At 47.0% G+C, this 19572-nt stretch overlaps 2 protein-coding genes across 2 annotated transcripts in view; both read left to right on the top strand.

The window, feature by feature from the left end:
- Positions 1-19572, top strand: part of casz1 (castor zinc finger 1) — a 383715-nt gene that overhangs the window by 226107 nt on the left and 138036 nt on the right. The gene's annotated exons all lie outside the window — the stretch shown is intronic.
- On the top strand, positions 12786-13412 carry LOC121288477 (keratin-associated protein 4-12-like). The gene has a single exon (XM_041207018.1). It carries the CDS (start codon positions 12786-12788, stop codon positions 13410-13412), a length of 627 nt encoding a protein of 208 aa, XP_041062952.1.

Raw genomic sequence — 19572 nt, 5'->3', positions numbered from 1 at the left:
GGCACTTTTCGATCACTCAGTGTTGTGTCCCGAGCTGAGAAGGGATTCTCACAGCTTTCCCTGAGGCGCTAAAGGAAAGAGTCACCTGAGAGCCCCTCCTGTACATTCCCTGGTCACCAGCACCATTTTGGTAAAGGCCAGGAATTAGCCCATCTGCCTGCCCTCTGCAATCGAAATAATGTGCAGTGTATGTTGAAGGGGCAAGGAGACTAAAGAAAGGTGGGGGGTGGGGGGGGGAGCGCGGGGGGTGGGTAATTTTAAACCAGATCAACATTCGCTTAAAAAAAACTGAAATTCAAGGTTCCAAAGCCAAATGCCAAGTGACATTAGTACGTGGTTGCCTTTATCAGTGATATTAGTACGCAAGCCTGTGGGGCCTCTCTTTTTGTGTGATATTAGTACGCAGGCCTTGGGCCTGCCTTTATGTGTGATATTGGTACACAGGCCTTGTGCCTGCCTTTATGTGTGATATTAGTACATAGGCCTTGGGCCTGCCTTTATGTGTGATATTGGTACACAGGCCTTGGGCCTCTCTTTATGTGTGATATTAGTACGCAGGCCTTGGGCCTGCCTTTATGTGTGATATTGATACACAGGCCTTGGGCCTCTCTTTATGTGTGATATTAGTACGCAGGCCTTGGGCCTGCCTTTATGTGTGATATTGATACACAGGCCTTGGGCCTGCCTTTATGTGTGATATTAGTACACAGGCCTTGGGCCTTTCTTTATGTGTGATGTTAGTATGCAGGCCTTGGGCCCACCTTTATGTGTGATATTAGTACGCAGGCCTGGGGCCTGCCTTTATGTGTGATGTTAGTACCCTGCAGGCCTTGGGCCTGCCTTTACATATGTGAATATTTTGCCCTGGGCTCTTGTTCTCACTCTATATATTTGCTCATTGAAAGTCAGCCCACATAGACTAAAACATGTGGAGTGAACTCATGCACTTTAGAGAATCCTAAATGGATGTAATTTTGGTGAGCCAGAAATCAATCTTCCAAATTCGAACAGCTTCAAACAGTGCAATCGTCACGTCAAAGTTTCCTTACCAAGAATTGTACCAGAAGGACTGGGACCCATTGCAGCCCAAACAAGACAATTTCTACTTTAAACACTAGACATCTTCTTCACTACTGCAGCTGTCAGGTTGGAGATTGGTCTGTTGCCAGTGGAAGCAGCAGACTGGGGGAACGATGGTGGCTCATCCTTTTCCTCTCCTGCATTTAGGAAAAATGTAGCGATTGTGTAACCTGTGGGAGTGATGGCCACAAGAAAATGAAGCAATTAAAATCTCCTACAAAACCATTATTGCTTGACTTTTAAGTTCATTAAAAGTGAAGTTCACAATGGGCTGGATCCCAGTCACTGCTGGTTCGCTTTATTTTCATGATTATGCCCCAAGACTTGTTGAGGTTCTGCTATGTTCAGGTACATCCCCAGGTCAGGTATACGCTCAGGTCAGGTACACTCTCAGGTCAGATACACCCCCAGGTCAGGTACATCCCCAGGTCAGGTACATCCCCAGGTCAGGTATACATTCAGGTCAGGTACACCCCCAGGTCAGGTACACCCCCAGGTCAGGTATACATTCAGGTCAGGTACATCCCCAGGTCAGGTATACATTCAGGTCAGGTACATCCCCAGGTCAGGTATACATTCAGGTCAGGTACATCCCCAGGTCAGGTATACATTCAGGTCAGGTACATCCCCAGGTCAGGTATACATTCAGGTCAGGTACATCCCCAGGTCAGGTATACATTCAGGTCAGGTACATCCCCAGGTCAGGTATACATTCAGGTCAGGTACATCCCCAGGTCGGGTATACATTCAGGTCCGGTACATCCCCAGGTCAGGTATACATTCAGGTCAGGTACATCCCCAGGTCAGGTACACCCCCAGGTCAGGTACCCCTCAGGTTAGCTACACCCCCAGGTCAGGTATACGCTCAGGTCAGGTACACCCCCAGGTCAGGTACACCCCCAGGTCAGGTATACATTCAGGTCAGGTACATCCCCAGGTCAGGTACACCCCCAGGTCAGGTACCCCTCAGGTTAGCTACACCCCCAGGTCAGGTATACATTCAGGTCCAGTACACCCCCAGGTCAGGTATACATTCAGGTCAGGTACATCCCCAGGTCAGGTACACCCCCAGGTCAGGTACCCCTCAGGTTAGCTACACCCCCAGGTCAGGTATACGCTCAGGTCAGGTACACCCCCAGGTCAGGTATACATTCAGGTCAGGTACATCTCCAGGTCAGGTATATGCTCAGGTCAGGTACACCCCCAGGTCAGCTACACCCCCAGGTCAGGTATACGCTCAGGTCAGGTACATCCCCAGGTCAGGTATACATTCAGGTCAGCTACACCCCCAGGTCAGGTATACATTCAGGTCAGGTACACTCCCAGCTCAGGTATACATTCAGGTCAGGTACATCCCCAGGTCAGGTACATCCCCAGGTCAGGTATACATTCAGGTCAGGTACATCCCCAGGTCAGGTACATCCCCAGGTCAGGTATACATTCAGGTCAGGTACATCCCCAGGTCAGGTATACATTCAGGTCAGGTACATCCCCAGGTCAGGTACACCACCAGGTCAGGTACCCCTCAGGTTAGCTACACCCCCAGGTCAGGTATACGCTCAGGTCAGGTACACCCCCAGGTCAGGTATACATTCAGGTCAGGTACATCCCCAGGTCAGGTATATGCTCAGGTCAGGTACACCCCCAGGTCAGCTACACCCCCAGGTCTGGTATACGCTCAGGTCAGGTACATCCCCAGGTCAGGTATACATTCAGGTCAGGTACATCCCCAGGTCAGGTATACATTCAGGTCAGGTACACCCCCAGGTCAGGTATACATTCAGGTCAGGTACACCCCCAGGTCAGGTATACATTCAGGTCAGGTACATCCCCAGGTCAGGTATACATTCAGGTCAGGTACACCCCCAGGTCAGGTATACATTCAGGTCAGGTACATCCCCAGGTCAGGTATACATTCAGGTGCGGTACGTCCCCAGGTCAGGTATAAATTCAGGTCAGCTACACCCTCAGGTCAGCTACACCCCCAGGTCAGGTACACCTTCAGGTCAGGTACATCCCCAGGTCAGGTACACCCTCAGGTCAGGTATACACTCAGGTCAGGTACACCCTCAGGTCAGGTACACCCCCAGGTCAGGTATACATTCAGGTCAGGTACACCCTCAGGTCAGGTATACACTCAGGTCAGGTACACCCTCAGGTCAGGTATACATTCAGGTCAGGTACCCCCCCAGGTCAGGTATACACTCAGGTCAGGTACACCCTCAGGTCAGGTACACCCCCAGGTCAGGTATACATTCAGGTCAGGTACACCCTCAGGTCAGGTACACCCTCAGGTCAGGTATACACTCAGGTCAGGTACACCCTCAGGTCAGGTATACATTCAGGTCAGGTACCCCCCCAGGTCAGGTATACATTCAGGTCAGGTACACCCCCAGGTCAGATACCCCTCAGGTCAGGTACCCCTCAGGTCAGGTACATCCCCAGGTCAGGTATACATTCAGGTCAGGTACACCCCCAGGTTAGGTACACCCCCAGGTCAGCTACACCCCCAGGTCAAGTACACTTTCAGGTCAGGTACGCTCTCAGTTCAGGTACACCCCCAGGTCAGTTATACACTCAGGTCAGGCACACCCTCAGGTCAGGTACACTCTCAGGTCAGGTACATCCCCAGATCAGGTACACTCTCAGGTCAGTACAGAACCAACTCAGTTCAAATATGCGACATTTCCAATCTCCATCAAACCTCTCTACTTCTCCCTTCTCCTTTAAGACTCTCTTTAAAACCCACCTCTTTAACTAACCTCTCTGCCACCTTTACATCAAGATAGGAGTAGACCATTCAGCCCTTCAAGCTTGTCTATTTAATAAATCAGATTGATTTGATCCATATCTGTCCAGCTTAATTCTGCAAACCTTAATATTCTGCAGTGGCTCTGTGTCAAATCTTTGGCTGAATGTACACCTGTGAAGCACCTCGGGATGTCTTCTCAGATTAAAGTTGCTATAGAAATGTAAGCTGCAGTTAAAAAAAGGTGAAAACGTGGAGTAATTCATCATGATGTGAATTTCAAAATACAATATAAACGATCATTAAAAATGGCAGAAAAGAAATGATTGACGGCCAGAAGCTCCCTTGCGCTTGGCCAGCAGGAAAAAACTGTGTTGGTCAAAAAAATAAAATGCAGGTGGACGGCGAAGAGTTTAAAAATTTAATTTTTCGAGAATGTGGAGCCAATTTTCCAACAGTATTTGTCACTGGATTAATTTTTAGTGACACCCGAGTTAAGTCCTTGCATGGCTAAGGAAAGGGACAGACTGTTTAACGGCACTAATCTCATTAAAGGTTGAATGCCAGTCGGTTAGGGCCAGTTGTCAAATTCTAGCCAGGAACACCGGCAGAGTGAGAGCTGTCTCTCACACTGATAGCCCCCTGGGGGGAGTGTTAACCCTCAAAGCTCCCTCGTCTAATCCCAGCTGCCACTTCTGAAGTGACATTAAAATGCAAGGAGAAAGCTCTGGCTGTTTTTGATATTAATCTCTGTTGATAGTTTCTGAGGTATTTCATTTCAAAATGATGTACTCATTAAATCATATCTTCACTGTTGGGCAGCCGTGGTAGATTGGAAAAGGGGGAGTGATGCTGGGGAAGCACAAGAGAGGTTGAACCCAGGGTCCCCGGCGGGCCACCCCTGTTAAAACCCTCACCGCCGCTTATTTCCTTGCTTGCAGGAGAGTAAACGCTTTGGCCAGATTTTGGGGTAGAGGTGCAGGAGTTATACACTCAGCCATGTCGGGCTGAGATGAAGTGAAATTCCTTCACTTAGAGGGTCATGATTTCTTTTGGAATTCTCTAGCACAGAGAGATATTGATGCTCAGTTATTGAGTATGTTCAAGACAGAGATCAATATACTTTTCGACACAAAGGAAATCTAGGGACATGAGGATAGTTCGGCAAAGTGGAGTTTAAGCAAAAGATCAGCCATGATCTTATTGAATGGCAGAGGAAGTTCAAGGGGTTGAATGACCTGCTCCCCCTCCTATATGTTCTTATTTGTATCTTGAATGAAAGCAGTGAAATGCAATATCAGATGAGTTCTACAGCGGACAGGCGATTCAATCTGCCAGATTACTGCTTGTGCTGTGAACGCAGGAGTGTACCTCAGCAAGTAGAGCTACCAACATGAACTTGGAAATATTCTCTCCAGCCCATCGTGCAGCAGAGAACGGCAGAGGCTGATTGGATGATCCCTTCAGTCCCGCGTGACCTTTAGAAACTCAGAGCACAGCAGGAGGCCATTCTGCCCATTGTGCCTGTGCTGGCTCTTTGAACAATCAGCCCCACAAACCCCACCTTTTCTGTGCAGTCCTGGATGTCGCTCATCCTCAATACCTGTCCAACCCCCTTTTAAAATTATTTATGAAATAAAGCTTCCACTGTATTGCAGATCCTGACAACTCTGAGTCAAAAAAACTCCCCTCATCTCTCCACTGGATCTTCTGCCAGTGGTTGGGAGTTTCTGACCTCTGGTTCTTGAGCCGCTGGCCAGTGGGAATAGTTTCTCTCTATTATCTTGCAAATCTCTATGAGGTTATCTTTTAGTCTTCTCTGTTCCGAGGAGAATAGTTTGAACTTTTCCAACCTCTCCTCAGGATTCATTATACTCTTCTGTGGGTCTCTTTGCAACTTTTATATCTTTAAGAGATAGTTGGGTTGGCATTGGCAAAAAGATTTTACAATGGATGGACGAAACGACCTGAAAGGTCAGCATGGGAGGTGTGGACTGCTGCAGCTGACCTGAGGGTGAAGGAAGGAGAACATCGATGAATCAGAGTCCTTACTCCTGATCACCATCCCACGTGAACATTGGATGAGGGCAGGATTGGGCTCTGATGCCTCCCAAGGTTGAATAGGCCACTCACTCTGTGGCTGGGCGCACGTAGGAAAAGCAATCACTTGGTTGAAACGGTGAAGGGTAGGGGTGTTGTGAAAATGCAGCCAGAGAGGGAGGGAGACAACTCAGGGGAATATTTACCAAGGAACAGACTTATTCATCATGCAGGAAGGGTCAGCGCAAGGAGAAGAATCAGCACAACAGCAAACAACACAACCAGCAAGTGCCACAAATTCCCTTCACGCTCCTCGGGCTACTGCATCACACACGGGCTCCAACACTGGACAGATGTGTGCTGGAGTGTGATGTTTCCCATCAAACACTCAAGTATTTCTGCCTGTTATCCTAACGTGACCCCATTGTTATGGGTAATATTTAATACATGATCTGGTTCCCCCAACCCCCCCACCAGCGTGTCCCCTGGTATCTCACTGGGTTCAGGAACACATCACATGGGCACATATTGCGGCTACATTCAAAATACCTTAAAGGGGCCACATTACATTGGGAAAAGTTGTGCTCATGGTTTGCAGGGTTTGGACCCGTGGACCCCCCTTTACCTTTAAGGTTCTGTAGAAATCGTACACAGCAGCAGCCAGCCTGAATAAAGAGCAGGTTTCCCCTCTGTAATCAATTCCATAAGTGACTCCATCCCGTCCCCGCTCAGTTACAAAGCCCAAATGCAGTGGTAGGAATCCAGTGTTCTTCAGGCTGGCTGACCAATTAGAAATCCTGACAAAAAAAAATCTTCCTGTCAATAATGTTACACACGAAATCAGCCCAAGCTACTTGCGGGCGTTTAAACTTCTGCAGGAATTATATCGATAAGCCACTAAGAGCCGGGTGTCTGACTGGCCTGGCTATTGACAAGGATTCCTTCCTTTTAGACACACTCAGCTTTCTGGTTTGAGGAGACTGCTCTCTCTCCAGGTTATTGTATCAGACTGGGTGCAGGTGGGTTCATGTTACATTCGGAAAAACAGCTTTAGTGGCAATACTGCACTCCCTCGGCAGTGCACGCAAGTGGCAGACCAAATGATTTAATCTTTGGCCGGGACTTGTTCCTACAGACCCCCTGACTCACAAGCGAAAGTGGTAATAACTGAGCCAAGCTGACATGGGTATGAGAGTGTGAGTGATCTACACTCCCAAAGTGGGAGAGGAGTTGTTCACAACTTCCAGTCAAGCACATCCGGTCACTGCCTCACTCTGACTCAAAGCGGGTATGCCATGCATTTTAAATTAAGGAAGTAATGGTTGGGAGGTGGTACTGTCGCTGGGCTAGCATCCCAGAGACCCAGGAGCATGCTCTGGGAGCCTCGGGTTGAAATTTGAAATCAATAAAAATCTGGAATTAAAAAGTCTGACGGTGACCCTGAGCCCATTGCTGATTGTCGTAAAAACCCATCTGGTTCACTAATAGTCCTTCACAGAAGGAAATCTGCCTTCCTCACCTGGTCTGGCCTACCTGTGTGTGACTCCAGACCCACAGCAATGTGGTTGACTCTTAAATGCCCTCTGAACAAGGGCAGTTAGGGATGGGCAATAAATGCTGACCCCGCCAGCGACACCCACATCCCACGAACGAATCAATGACGATGAAGCTACACACTGGGCCACCAAGTGGTCAAATCATTTACAGCCCCCTTGTTGCCAGTTCCTGCCCTGCTACTGGGGAAAAGGTGCCAATCGGATCATGAAGAGAAAATTAGCGGGTCAGTGATCATTGGTGACAGAGTGGCACAGTCTGAGGTACCCAGAGTGAACGGATAGTAAGTGGCAGGAAATGTGATGCTTGAAGGCAGAGACAAGGGAGGTGGACAAAAAAAATACACGTGACATAGGAACAGGAGTAGGTCATTCAGCCCTTAAAGCAATCCCACCAGCATTCAGGGGAGTAAGAAATCTTGACAGTGGTGGGGTGGAGGGAGAAGGGGGGAATGTAGAAGGGAGGGGAAATGGGGGAGGGAACTGGAGGTACTAGACTGAAAGCAGGTTCCAACAGGGACCTATCCCATTCAGACACAGGGCCCAGGATGCTAAAATCCCACTCTCTCTCACATACGTACATACATGCACACACCCACATACACACACACACACACACACACACACACACACATACACATATACACACACAGACACAGACACACACACCCACATACATACACACACAAATATACACCCGCGCACACATACATACACACCCATATACATACCGACATACACACACACACCCACATACACACACACACACACACACACACCCACATACATACATACACATATACACACACACACACACACACCCCCACATACATACACACTCAAACAATACACACACACACACGCACACACGCACATACATGCATGCACACACCTACATACATATATACACGCGCGCACACATACATACACACCCATATACATACAGACATACACACACACACACATGCACACACATACATACACACATATACACACCCACACACGTACACACATGTATACACATGCATTTGCGCACACAAAGACATACACACATCCACGCGCAGACACACGTTTATGCACATACACATATGTACACACATACATAGACTCGCATATACACATACACTCACATACACACCAGGCAGATCAGTGGCACAGTTTTGATAAATGACAGACAAAAAAGTGCAATGCTTTTCTAAAAAAAGTCATCCACAACAATAAAACTTACAATAAAAATAACCAGTGACAGCTGAGCTTTCTACTAAACTCCCAGTTATTTAACATTAACCAAATGCTCGGTAGTGAAAAGCAGCGTGGATTTAGACCTTTACAAGTGAGGCGGTTTGTCACCGTTATTTTCTGCAGCACTATGGTAATGTTTTGTTTTTTTTATATTAACTGTGCATCCCAAATTGCCTTTGACTGCGTGCATTGGAAATGAAACTTTATGTCCTTGTTTGAAGGACATTCAGTCCATTCCAGTTAAGTCCAGGCCATTTCCTTGTTACACAGAGTTCCTGCCCCCCTTATGAATAAATGAAGTCGCTAAAAAATTTTCCATATTTGTGTAAATTGCTTTAAAAGCATTTTATCATGTCATAAAAATGAAATTGATCTGTGCCGAGCGATTGGACAGCTGTGTGTTTTGTTAATGGCCACTTTGCTCCAGGCTTCTTATTAAAAAATTTATAAATAATGCTAAAATTGCATAAATTATTAACCAAAGTAAGCAGGTTTAAAATTTACAACAAAGCAAAATTTTGATGACTTCGCCATGGCAACCGTGGAATGTCACCCATTTCCTGGAGATTGTACTTTTGAGTTTTATGATGTTTTTTTCATTGATTTGTTTCTCTGGCACAGCTGCCGACCTCTATTGAGGGACAAACGTAATCAGCACTGACGCAAATTAGATGGTTATTCGTTTTGAAAATTGACAGAAAAACAATAAAAAAGATGAAATGCTCCCAAATCAATAGATATAATGAAATTCAAATAATCCGAGAGATGAGGTCGCCATGGTAACTGATAATGTGGAAAAGAAAACAATTTAATAAAGGACAGACATGCTTTGAAAACAGATTGGGAGGGGGGTTGTTTCACTGAAGGATCGGTGTCTGTCCCAAGGACACAGGAATAATTAGAAAGCTTTCGGGCCAGAAAGTGCAGATTCAGGTTTTAATACACAAAATTATTTCAGGGGCAGTGAATCAGAAAACCATTTATTGTGACCTTCCTGTGGGGCTTGCATCAGGGCATGTTTTAGGCTGATGGCTCGACGGGTTTGGAACTTAGGATATATTTGTGTGTTTCATATCAGGCTGCCTGGGGTTGGGGGAGAGGGGAGGTGAGGAGGTTTGCAGTGGGGGTGGTGGGTGCCAGGCGTTATTTGCAAAAGCGCTTGATTCACAAAGTGGTGGGGGGGGGCGGGTGTTGGGAGAGTGGGGGGGCTGGAGAGAGAAGTGAAACATAAAGGCCCACAGTTTGAAGTGTGCAGAGGGAGGGGGAGTGAATGCTTCACTGGTGCTGCTTTGCTAAGGTACTCAGCACTATCCCACCAGTCCACCAAGCAAGTGGGCTGGAAAATAAAATGGTGTTACTGCTAAAACAGGGGAGTGTAATTAGCTGCACAAATATCTATCAGCAGAACTCACAAACTTTCTTTTGCCTCAGCTCACCTTGATTTTTATCTTAAAAGCATAACCTTTCTCAGAAGGACGTAATTAATATGCATTGATTCATATATGTTGCAAGGGTGTCAGCTGTTGTGTTTGTCGAACAGCTCGCACACTACCTGCATAAATATCCACAAACCTGTCCCATGCTAACAAACACGCTGAAACATCCGATGGGGATTTGGGAGATTCGGGAATTCTTGTAACAGAGCCCACTGGAGTTCCTCCTGCATTTTTATCCCCCTGTGTTATAGGATCAAACGGAGTCCGATGGGGGTATTTTCACTTTGAGTGACAATTTTATTTCTCTGCACGTGTCTTAAGACAAAATTGCCTCTCTTTTTAAGAATTGACGAGAATGTGGGGTTTTTTTTTAAAAAGGTGGAACTTGCATTTATATGGCGCCTTTCATGACTCCGAGGCGCTTTAAAGCCAACTGATTACTTGTCACGTGGATAAATGTGGCAACCAATCTGCGCACAGCAAGATCCCGCAAACACTGATGACCAGTTAATTGGCCTTTGGTGGTGTTGGGTGAGAGATGATTGTTGACCAGGACAATGGGAGAACTTCCCTACCCTTCTCCATGGAATGTTGTGCTGTGGAGTTTTTTTTAATGCGCCTAAGCAGGTAGATAGTGGCCTGAAAGATGCACCTCTGCCAGTACAGCACTTGCTCAGTACTGCGCTGAAGTGCCAGTTCTAGACTATGCGCTCAGGTGCTGGGGTGGAGCTCAAACCCTTGACCTCCTCGACACGAGGGTGCTAGAAACTGAGTCGAGCCAAGACTTTAGATATTTGAGAGCAATTTCAACCTCTTAGCTCGATGTGAAATTGTGTTCATGTCACTTGCAGCATCAAACGTTCTCTACAGAGTGTGCCAGTACTCTCGCCCAGCTCGAGTGTTTCAAAGTGGCGTTCTATTATTCTTTTAAAGACGCTGATAAAAATAACTTTCTGCTGCTGATGGACACAGTTACCACCACAGCTACATTTTGCAAAGCTTTCCAGGGACATTCCCGATGAGCTGAAGGACCATCCTCCACCCTGAGATTTCTGTGGGATTTCTTCAATTATTCCAAGGTGATGGAATCAACATATGAAATGTCCCGTGAGTGAGTCGCTGAGGGGAGGGGGTTAGGGGGAGGGGGGAAGGAAATAGAATTGAAAGCCTTCGCAGTTGCTGTGTGGGGCTAAAAACGCGTTCAAAGAGCCAACGGGCTGAATGGCCTCCTTCTGTACCATAGGATCCTAAGAAGGGAAGGACTTTGTTGGCTGCAAGCACAGGAGCATTGACAGTGGCCGTGAAGGTGTTGTGTTCTTATTGATTCTGGGCAGCTCTGATAGGAAGGAAACTTGAGTGGCGGCCAGAGGGTCCTCTGGAGGATAAATCAGGGAGAAGGCAAATGCCAAAATACAAAAGCGTCTGCAAAGCCAGATCATTAGAAAAGAACGTTAAGCTGGAGAACTTCAGACAGCGAGGTTGGGGAAAGAAAAATGATCTTGGGCTGACAGTTCTGAGTGACAGTTGGAATGAGGTCAAGGAACAGCCTCCCGAGCAGATAACCAGAGCCTTCCAGTGGCTGTGTGTCAAGATCACCACTCGCTTCAGGCTGTCCAATGGAGACGAGGCTTTGCAAAAACTCCTCCTCGAAGATGCTGCAGGGCTGACAGTCAGAGCCAAGCTCAGCAAAGCAGGGCCCTGCGGCAGTGAAGGGGTTAATTCTCCGAGCAGTGAAAGACGCTTGATCCCACCGCCGCCGCCCCCCCCAAACAAAACACCTTTTCAATCAGTTTTGTTGATGACATTCTGCTAACATACGCCAATGAATACCAAGGACAGTTGACGAGGGGTAGTTACTGACAAAAATAAACCGTCCGTAAGTATTTAGCTCACAGAGCTGAAGAATGCACCAGTGCTGGTGCTGAAGGTTGCATGAATGCACCTGCCTAATGCCCCCAGGTTGAGTTAGTGTTGGATGTTAAAGCCCAAAAGCAATAACCCCCCCATGTGGTGACTACACTCACAACAGGAAGGGATCAAGGGTCCTGTGACCTTTTATCGAAATTGCCTCCATTTGAAAAATAAAGTGCTGGTCAGCAGACAGAGTGTGTGGAATGGGTTAGAGAATACAATGTGAGTAGGACACACGGGACAAAAACGAGACAGGCTAAAATCTGGGATCACCTCTTTTGAGAGGGGCAGAGAGAACTCGACCTGACTCTCGGAGGCTCGGGCACGAAACTGGGGGTGGGTTGGGGGGGGGGGGGTGCTTCAGAGTCAAACAAGCAAGTCTGCAGGAAGAAGCCAAGAGATTTAAGCTGGTGGATTCCCCTCTCACTGCCTGTGCCCTGTGCACAGTTTGAACAGTGGGAGGGAGGTGAAGGACCCCTACTGGCAAGTGGGGAAAAGGGACCTGACAAACACCTCGCTTTACAGGGATAACTCAGCACCATTTCAGCAAATAAAACTCACAGGTCAAAGCAGCTGAAACAAACTTCAGGTTTTGAGCCATACCTGCTTAAAAAAAACATTGGTTTTCTTACTGAATTTTCCGGCCTTGGTTTTGTTTTTAGCTTTTGCAAATAACAAGTTACACTTACAAGATGCCTGAGCCCTTAATCCATAAAGCACCTGTTTACAAACCAGGCGTTCAGTCTGTGCCAGTTGTGATTGGACAACATCTGTATGGACAACATCTGCATGGGCAACCTCTGCATGGACAACCTCTGCATGGACAACCTCTGCATGGACAACATCTGCATGGACAACCTCTGCATGGACAACCTCTGCATGGACAACCTCTGCATGGACAACATCTGCATGGACAACTTCTGTACGGACAACATCTGCATGGACAACCTCTGCATGGACAACTTCTGTATGGACAACTTCTGTATGGACAACATCTGCATGGACAACCTCTGCATGGACAATCTCTGCATGGACAACCTCTGCATGGACAACCTCTGCATGGACAACATCTGCATGGACAACATCTGTATGGACAACATCTGTATGGACAACATCTGCATGGACAACATCTGCATGGACAACCTCTGTATGGACAACCTCTGCATGGACAACATCTGCATGGACAACATCTGCATGGACAACCTCTGCATGGACAACATCTGCATGGACAACATCTGTATGGACAACTCCTGTGCCTCTGTTTGTGCAGCTGGCTGGAAGATTTTCCCAATGTTCAGTTGCCTATTGGACACGGTACCTGTGGGTCACAAGAGATTGGCAAGGATGCAGCAACTTGCAGGAGACTCTGCTTCCCCCATTTCCACCCCAGCAGTTGAATGAGCCTTCACAGAGGTGACAAATTTGGTCAGACGAGCTGAGATGCTGCACTCAGTCTGGAGGGGGCAGGAAAGCAGCCCAGACCCAGCCAACCAGAGTATGGCCCTTGTTCACTCAAAGTGGAGAAAAGGAGCAATTGGTGTCCTAAAGTGGTGAGGAATGGACTGGAGAAGATCCAGCCCTCCCAGAAGCAGATATCGGCACAAGATGTCTCCACCACAACATCACCTTCTGGCTCTTTAGCAGCATTTGTCCATCGTTGCTTTCAGACTCAACTGTCATGGCAGCACTGGCACTACCAGTCCCAGAGCGGGTAGCACTGGCATGACCCACTGGCACTACCAGTCCCAGAGCGGGGAGCACTGGCATGACCCACTGGCACTACCAGTCCCAGAGCAGGTAGCACTGGCATGACCCACTGGCACTATGTCCCAGAGCAGGTAGCACTGGCATGACCCATTTTTAATAGGAAGCAGATATTAAATCTCCCACTCCTCCTGCTCTATTTAAAGCCCCACACACCTGCTTATTTTTAGCAACTGACTTCCCTCCAAGCCCAGACTGATCAAGAAATCCAGCCTCATTCCCTCTTCTTCCCAGTGTTACTCCCCAGGCAGCAACTGTGTAGAAAGTCGAGGGAAACGGTTGTAGAGGTGAAACGGAGAAAGAAGAGAGAAAAGGGAGGAGAAACGAAGGATGGAAAGAGGGGCAGGACATACAGGGAGAACAGAATTGGAGGGGAGAGTATGAGAAACAGTAGAAGGAGAAAAGAGAGAAACAGTTGAGGAGAGCAAAAGAAACAAGTGCAATAGGGAAGGAAGCAAAACAGTAAAGGAAAGAGGGGAAAATAAAAGTGGAGGAACAAGACACCTTTTTCACAGACCTGCCCCTGGCAGTACCTACAGTTGCAGGACTCGAGGAGGTGGAGGACTCCAAGGTGCAGCCTGGTTTGAAAGGTTGACTTTATACAATAGGTGATAGCGAGTGACAGCCTGTTCTACATTTCATAGAATCACAGTGATACAATGCAGACGGAGGCCATTCAGCCCATTGTGCCTGTGCTGGCTTTCTCTCCTGATCTTTATTTCAATTGACCTGCTGCTGGACCTCTGGTAAATAAAGAGCGAGGACTTAGGCATGAAAGAGCAGAGGATAATAAACCAGGCATGCAGTAGTGAGGGGTAGAGCATTAGTGGGACAAGTACATGAAGTGTGTAATAGTGAAGAGCTAGGTGTTGATGAGAGGCATACCTGGTGTGTGTTAGTGAAGGGGAGGTGGTATATGAAGTGTGCACTGATGAAGCCCTATGCCTAGTGGAGAAAACCAGGACCCTTCACATCGGCTGCTGTGGGTGAAAACTGATTTCTTTCATTGGAATGACATAAATTAAATAATAGTAACGGGCCTTTGTTTTTGTTAAACTTTAATTTTGTGGTGTTGAACAGCAAAGTCTCCACTCACTGTATTTGGGCAAGGCAGAATGTAATTAAACAAATGTTGGGAACTCTAGCTCTTAAAGTCACTTTCAGATTGAGTGCTCATTCTGTTTGGATGGTGACAGAGTGTCATTCATGAGCTGCCTCCCTCTCTTGAACACTCATTTTATTCCAACAGCACATTTTCCTGATGAGAAAAGAATTGAGGAAAGATTTGCCTTTCCCTTTCATGACCTCAAGATGTCCCAAGGTGCTTTCCAGCCAATAACGTGCTCTCGCAGTATACAGCCACTGTTCCAATGATTGAAACAAGGGATGTGTGGGGCCTGGAACATGGATGTTTCACTCCTGTGATTCAAACACTGGACAATGGGCGATAGCAAGTTTGACAGCCTATTATACATCTCATTGAATCATAGTATGCTACAATACAGAATGAGGCCATTCAGCCCATTGCTGAATTACAGTGTGACAAGTATGCATTGATAATTGCCATTCTAATCTGGAATATAAGGAATTTATGATGGAAATGTAAAATACAGGACTGAACATTAGTGAAGGATAGAAGCAGAGCCTAATCTTTACATGCTTATATACTTTAATTTACAGTCATTCATTACATACATACACCTCCAAAACCAACCAGTCTGTCTGCTCCTAGATATAGGAGCAAAAGCGAATCCCAAGTTAATGCCCACCATATGTGTACAATTAAACACTCAATTAATATACAATTAACACTGTATGACTTTAAATAAGGGCTGAGTTACATTGTGTGCTCTGGTTCAATAACCCCACAGTCTCTTATCTCATTTTACCTCAAGGTTTCACAAGGTATTGAATTTGCCTGTGTAGTACCATGGGCAGTGTCAGCTGTGCCTCGGTTGGTAACACTCTCGCCTCTAATTCCAGGTTCAAGTCCCACTTCAGGGCTTGAGCACAAAAATCCAGGCTGACACTGCAGTGCCTGACTGTGGAAGTGCCTCACTGTTGGAGGCACTGCCTTTCAGATGAGATGTTAAACCGAGGTCCTATCTGCCTGCTCAGGTGGATGTAAAAGATCTAATGGTGTTGTTCTGAAGAAGAGCAGGGGACTTGCCCCTGGGGTCCACAATATTTATCCCTCAGTCAACATCACAAAAAACAGATTATCTGATCATTATCACATTGTTGTTGGAGATGGCCTTGTTTCCTACATTGCAACAGTAATAATGCTTCAAAAGTACTTCATTGGCTTTGAGCTCCACATCTGGACAGTGCGCTCTTGAACCAGGAGGCCTGAGGAGCGATAGAAACTAGGCCCTGGGCCTCATCAGTATCCTCAGGGAGAGCTGCTGGCGATGGTCATCCATCTGCAGGGGCCAAGTTTAGGGCCGGCCGTCTGTCTGGCTGGTAGAGGCCCGGAGATAAATCCTGCGGATGGGGCAGGTGGTCAAGAGTTTGCGATCGGGATGTCGGTGGAATCAGGGGAGCAACGCCTGCATCTCCAGCCTCTCCCTAGAAAGGGGGTTTTCAAAGGGAATTGAAAATTACCTTCAGTTGGCACTTGTAGTGGCTGCTGGGTGTACAAAGAACAAAGAAAAGTACAGCACAGGAACAGGCCCTTCGGCCCTCCAAGCCTGCGCCGATCATATTGCCCGTCAACTAAAACATTTTGCACTTCCGGGGTCCGTATCCCTCTATTCCCATCCTATTCATGTATTTGTCAAGCTGCCTCTTAAACACCACTATCGTAACTGCTTCCACCACCTCCTCTGGCAGCGAATTCCAGACACTCACTACCCTCTGCGTAAAAAACTTGCCCCGCACATCTCCTCTATAGTTTTCTCCTCTCACCCTAAATCTATGACCCCTAGTAATTGACTCTTCCACCCTGGGAAAAAGCTTCTGACTATCTGCTCTGTCCATGCCACTCATAATTTTGTAAACTTCTATCAAGTCGCCCCTCAATCTCCATCGCTCTAGTGAGAACAATCCAAGTTTCTCCAACCTCTCTTCATAGCTAATAACCTCCAGACCAGGCAGCATCCTGGTAAACCTCCTCTGCACCCTCTCCAATGCCTCCATATCCTTCTGGTAATGTGACCAGAATTGCACGCAATATTCCAAGTGTAGCCTAATCAAGGTTCTGTACAGCTGCAGCATGACATCCCAGCTTTTATACTCAATACCCCTGCCAATGAAGGCAAGCATGTCATATGCCTTCCTGACTACCTTATCCACCTGCGTTGCCTCCTTCAGTGACCTGTGGACCTGTACACCCAGATCCCTCTGCCCATCGATGCACTTAAGGGTTCTGCCATTTACTGTATAATTCCTGCCTGCATTAGACCTTCCAACATGCATTACCTCACATTTGTCCTGATTAAACTCCATCTGCCATTTCTCCACCCAAGTCTCCAACCGATCTATATCCCGTTGTATCCTTTGACAATCCTCTTCACTATCTGCAATTCCTCCAACCTTTGTGTCGTCTGCAAACTTACTAATTAGCCCAGTTACATTTTCCTCCAAATCATTCATGTAAACTACAAACAGCAAAGGTCCCAGCACTGATCCCTGTGGAACTCCACTAGTCACAGATCTCCATTCAGAAAAGCACCCTTCCACTATTACCCTCTGTCTTCTATGACCAAGCTAATTCTGTATCCATCTTGCCAGCTCACCTCTGATCCCGTGCGACTTTACCTTCTGTACCAGTCTGCCATGAGGGACCTTGTCAAAGGCCTTACTGAAATCCATGTATATAACATCCACTGCCCTTCCATCGTCGATCATCTTTGTCACTTCCTCGAAAAACTCGAACAAGTTAGTGAGACACGACCTCCCCTTCACAAAACCATGCTGCCTCTCACTAATACGCCCATTTGCTTCTAAGTGGTAGTAAATCCTGTCATGAAGAATCTTCTCCAATAATTTCCCTACCACTGACGTAAGACTCACCAGCCTGTAATTTCCTGGATTATCCCTACTACCCTTCTTAAACAATGGAACAACACTGGCCATTCTCCAGTCCTCTGGGATCTCACCCGTAGCCAGTGAAGATACAAAGATTTCTGTCAAGGCCCCAGCAATCTCCTCCCTTGCCTCCCTCAGTACTCTGGGGTAGATCCCATCTGGCCCTGGGGACTTATCCACCTTAATTTTCTTCAAGAAGCCTAACACCTGCTCTTTTTTGATCTCAACATGACCCAGGCTATCTACACACTCTTCCCTAGACAAATCGACCGCTAAGTCCTTCTCTTTGGTGAATACTGATGAGAAGTATTCATTTAGTATCTCTCCCATTTCTTCTGGCTCCACACACAGATTCCCATCTCTGTCCCTGAGTGGGCCTACCCTTTCCCTGGCTTTTTACCTTCTTGCTTTTTACGTATGTATAAAAGGCCTTGGGATTTTCCTTAATCCTGGTTGCCAATGACTGTTCATGACCCCTTTTAGCCCTCCTGACTCTTTGCTTAAGTTTCTTCCTACTTTCTTTATATTCTCCACGGGCTTCATCTGTTCCCAGCCTTCTAGCCCTTACGAATGCTTCCCTTTTCTTTTTGACCAATCTCACAATATCCCTCGTTATCCAAGATTCCTGAAACTTGCCATGCTTATCCTTCATCCTAGCAGGAACATGCTGGTCCTGAATTCTTATCAACTGACGTTTGAAAGCCCCCCCACATGTCAGTTGTTGATTTGCCCTCAAACATCCACCTCCAGTGTACTAGGCCTCACACCTGTCTTGCTTGTTGATCATAAATTTTGTCAAGGGATTTCTCATCAGGAAATTAATTTTTTCATTTATTCATGGGATGTGGGCTTCGCTGGCTGGGCCAGCATTTATTGCCCATCCCTAGTTGCACTTGAGAAGGTGATGGCGAGCACCTTCTTGAACCGCTGCAGTCCATGTGGTGTAGGTACACCCACAGTGCTGTTAGGGAGGGATTTCCAGGATTTTGACCCAGCGACAGTGAAGGAACAGTGATATATTTCCAAGTCAGGATGGTGAGTGACTTGGAGGGGAACTTGCAGGTGGTGGTGTTCCCATGTGTCTGTCGACCCCGATCTTTTAGATGGTAGAGGCTGCGGGTTTGGGAGGTGCTGCTGAAGGAGCCTTAGTGAGTTGCTGCAGTGTGTCTTGTATACGGTGCAGTGATTGTGAGCCTGTAGTGGAGGGAGTGAATATTAAGGTGGTGGATGGGGTGCCAATGAAGATGTCTGCTTTGCCCTGGATGTGGTGGATGTAAAAGGTTGCTCGAGTTTCCTGTGTGTTGTTGGAGCTGCACTCATCCAGTGGAGATCATTCCGACACACTCCTGACTTGTGCCTGGTAGATGGTGGACAGACTTTAAGGGGTCAGGAGGTGAGTTACTTACTGCAAAATCCCAGCCTCTGACCTGCTCTTGTAGCCACAGTATTTATATGGCTGGTCCAGTTAATTAACCCCACCAGGTGGTTGATATTGGGCAATTCAGCGATGGTAATGCAGTTGAATGTTAAGGAGAGATGGTTAGATGATCTTTTGTTGGAGATGGTCATTGCCTGGGGCTGGTGTGGTGTGAATGTTACTTGCCACTTATTAGTCTAAACCTGAATATTGTCAAAGTCTTCTTGCAATGGACATGGACTGCTTCAGGTTGGCCCCTCATTAACATATTCAAAGGGCCCTAATGCGTGTTATAGGCGTCCAGCATAAAAATAGCCCTTCAGTTTTGCCAACAGCTCTCCTCCGCTGAAT

The sequence above is a fragment of the Carcharodon carcharias genome, chromosome 15 (assembly GCF_017639515.1).
Source record: "Carcharodon carcharias isolate sCarCar2 chromosome 15, sCarCar2.pri, whole genome shotgun sequence".
NCBI classification, from domain to species: Eukaryota; Metazoa; Chordata; class Chondrichthyes; order Lamniformes; family Lamnidae; genus Carcharodon; species Carcharodon carcharias.
This window is presented reverse-complemented; position numbering and strand designations above follow the sequence as displayed.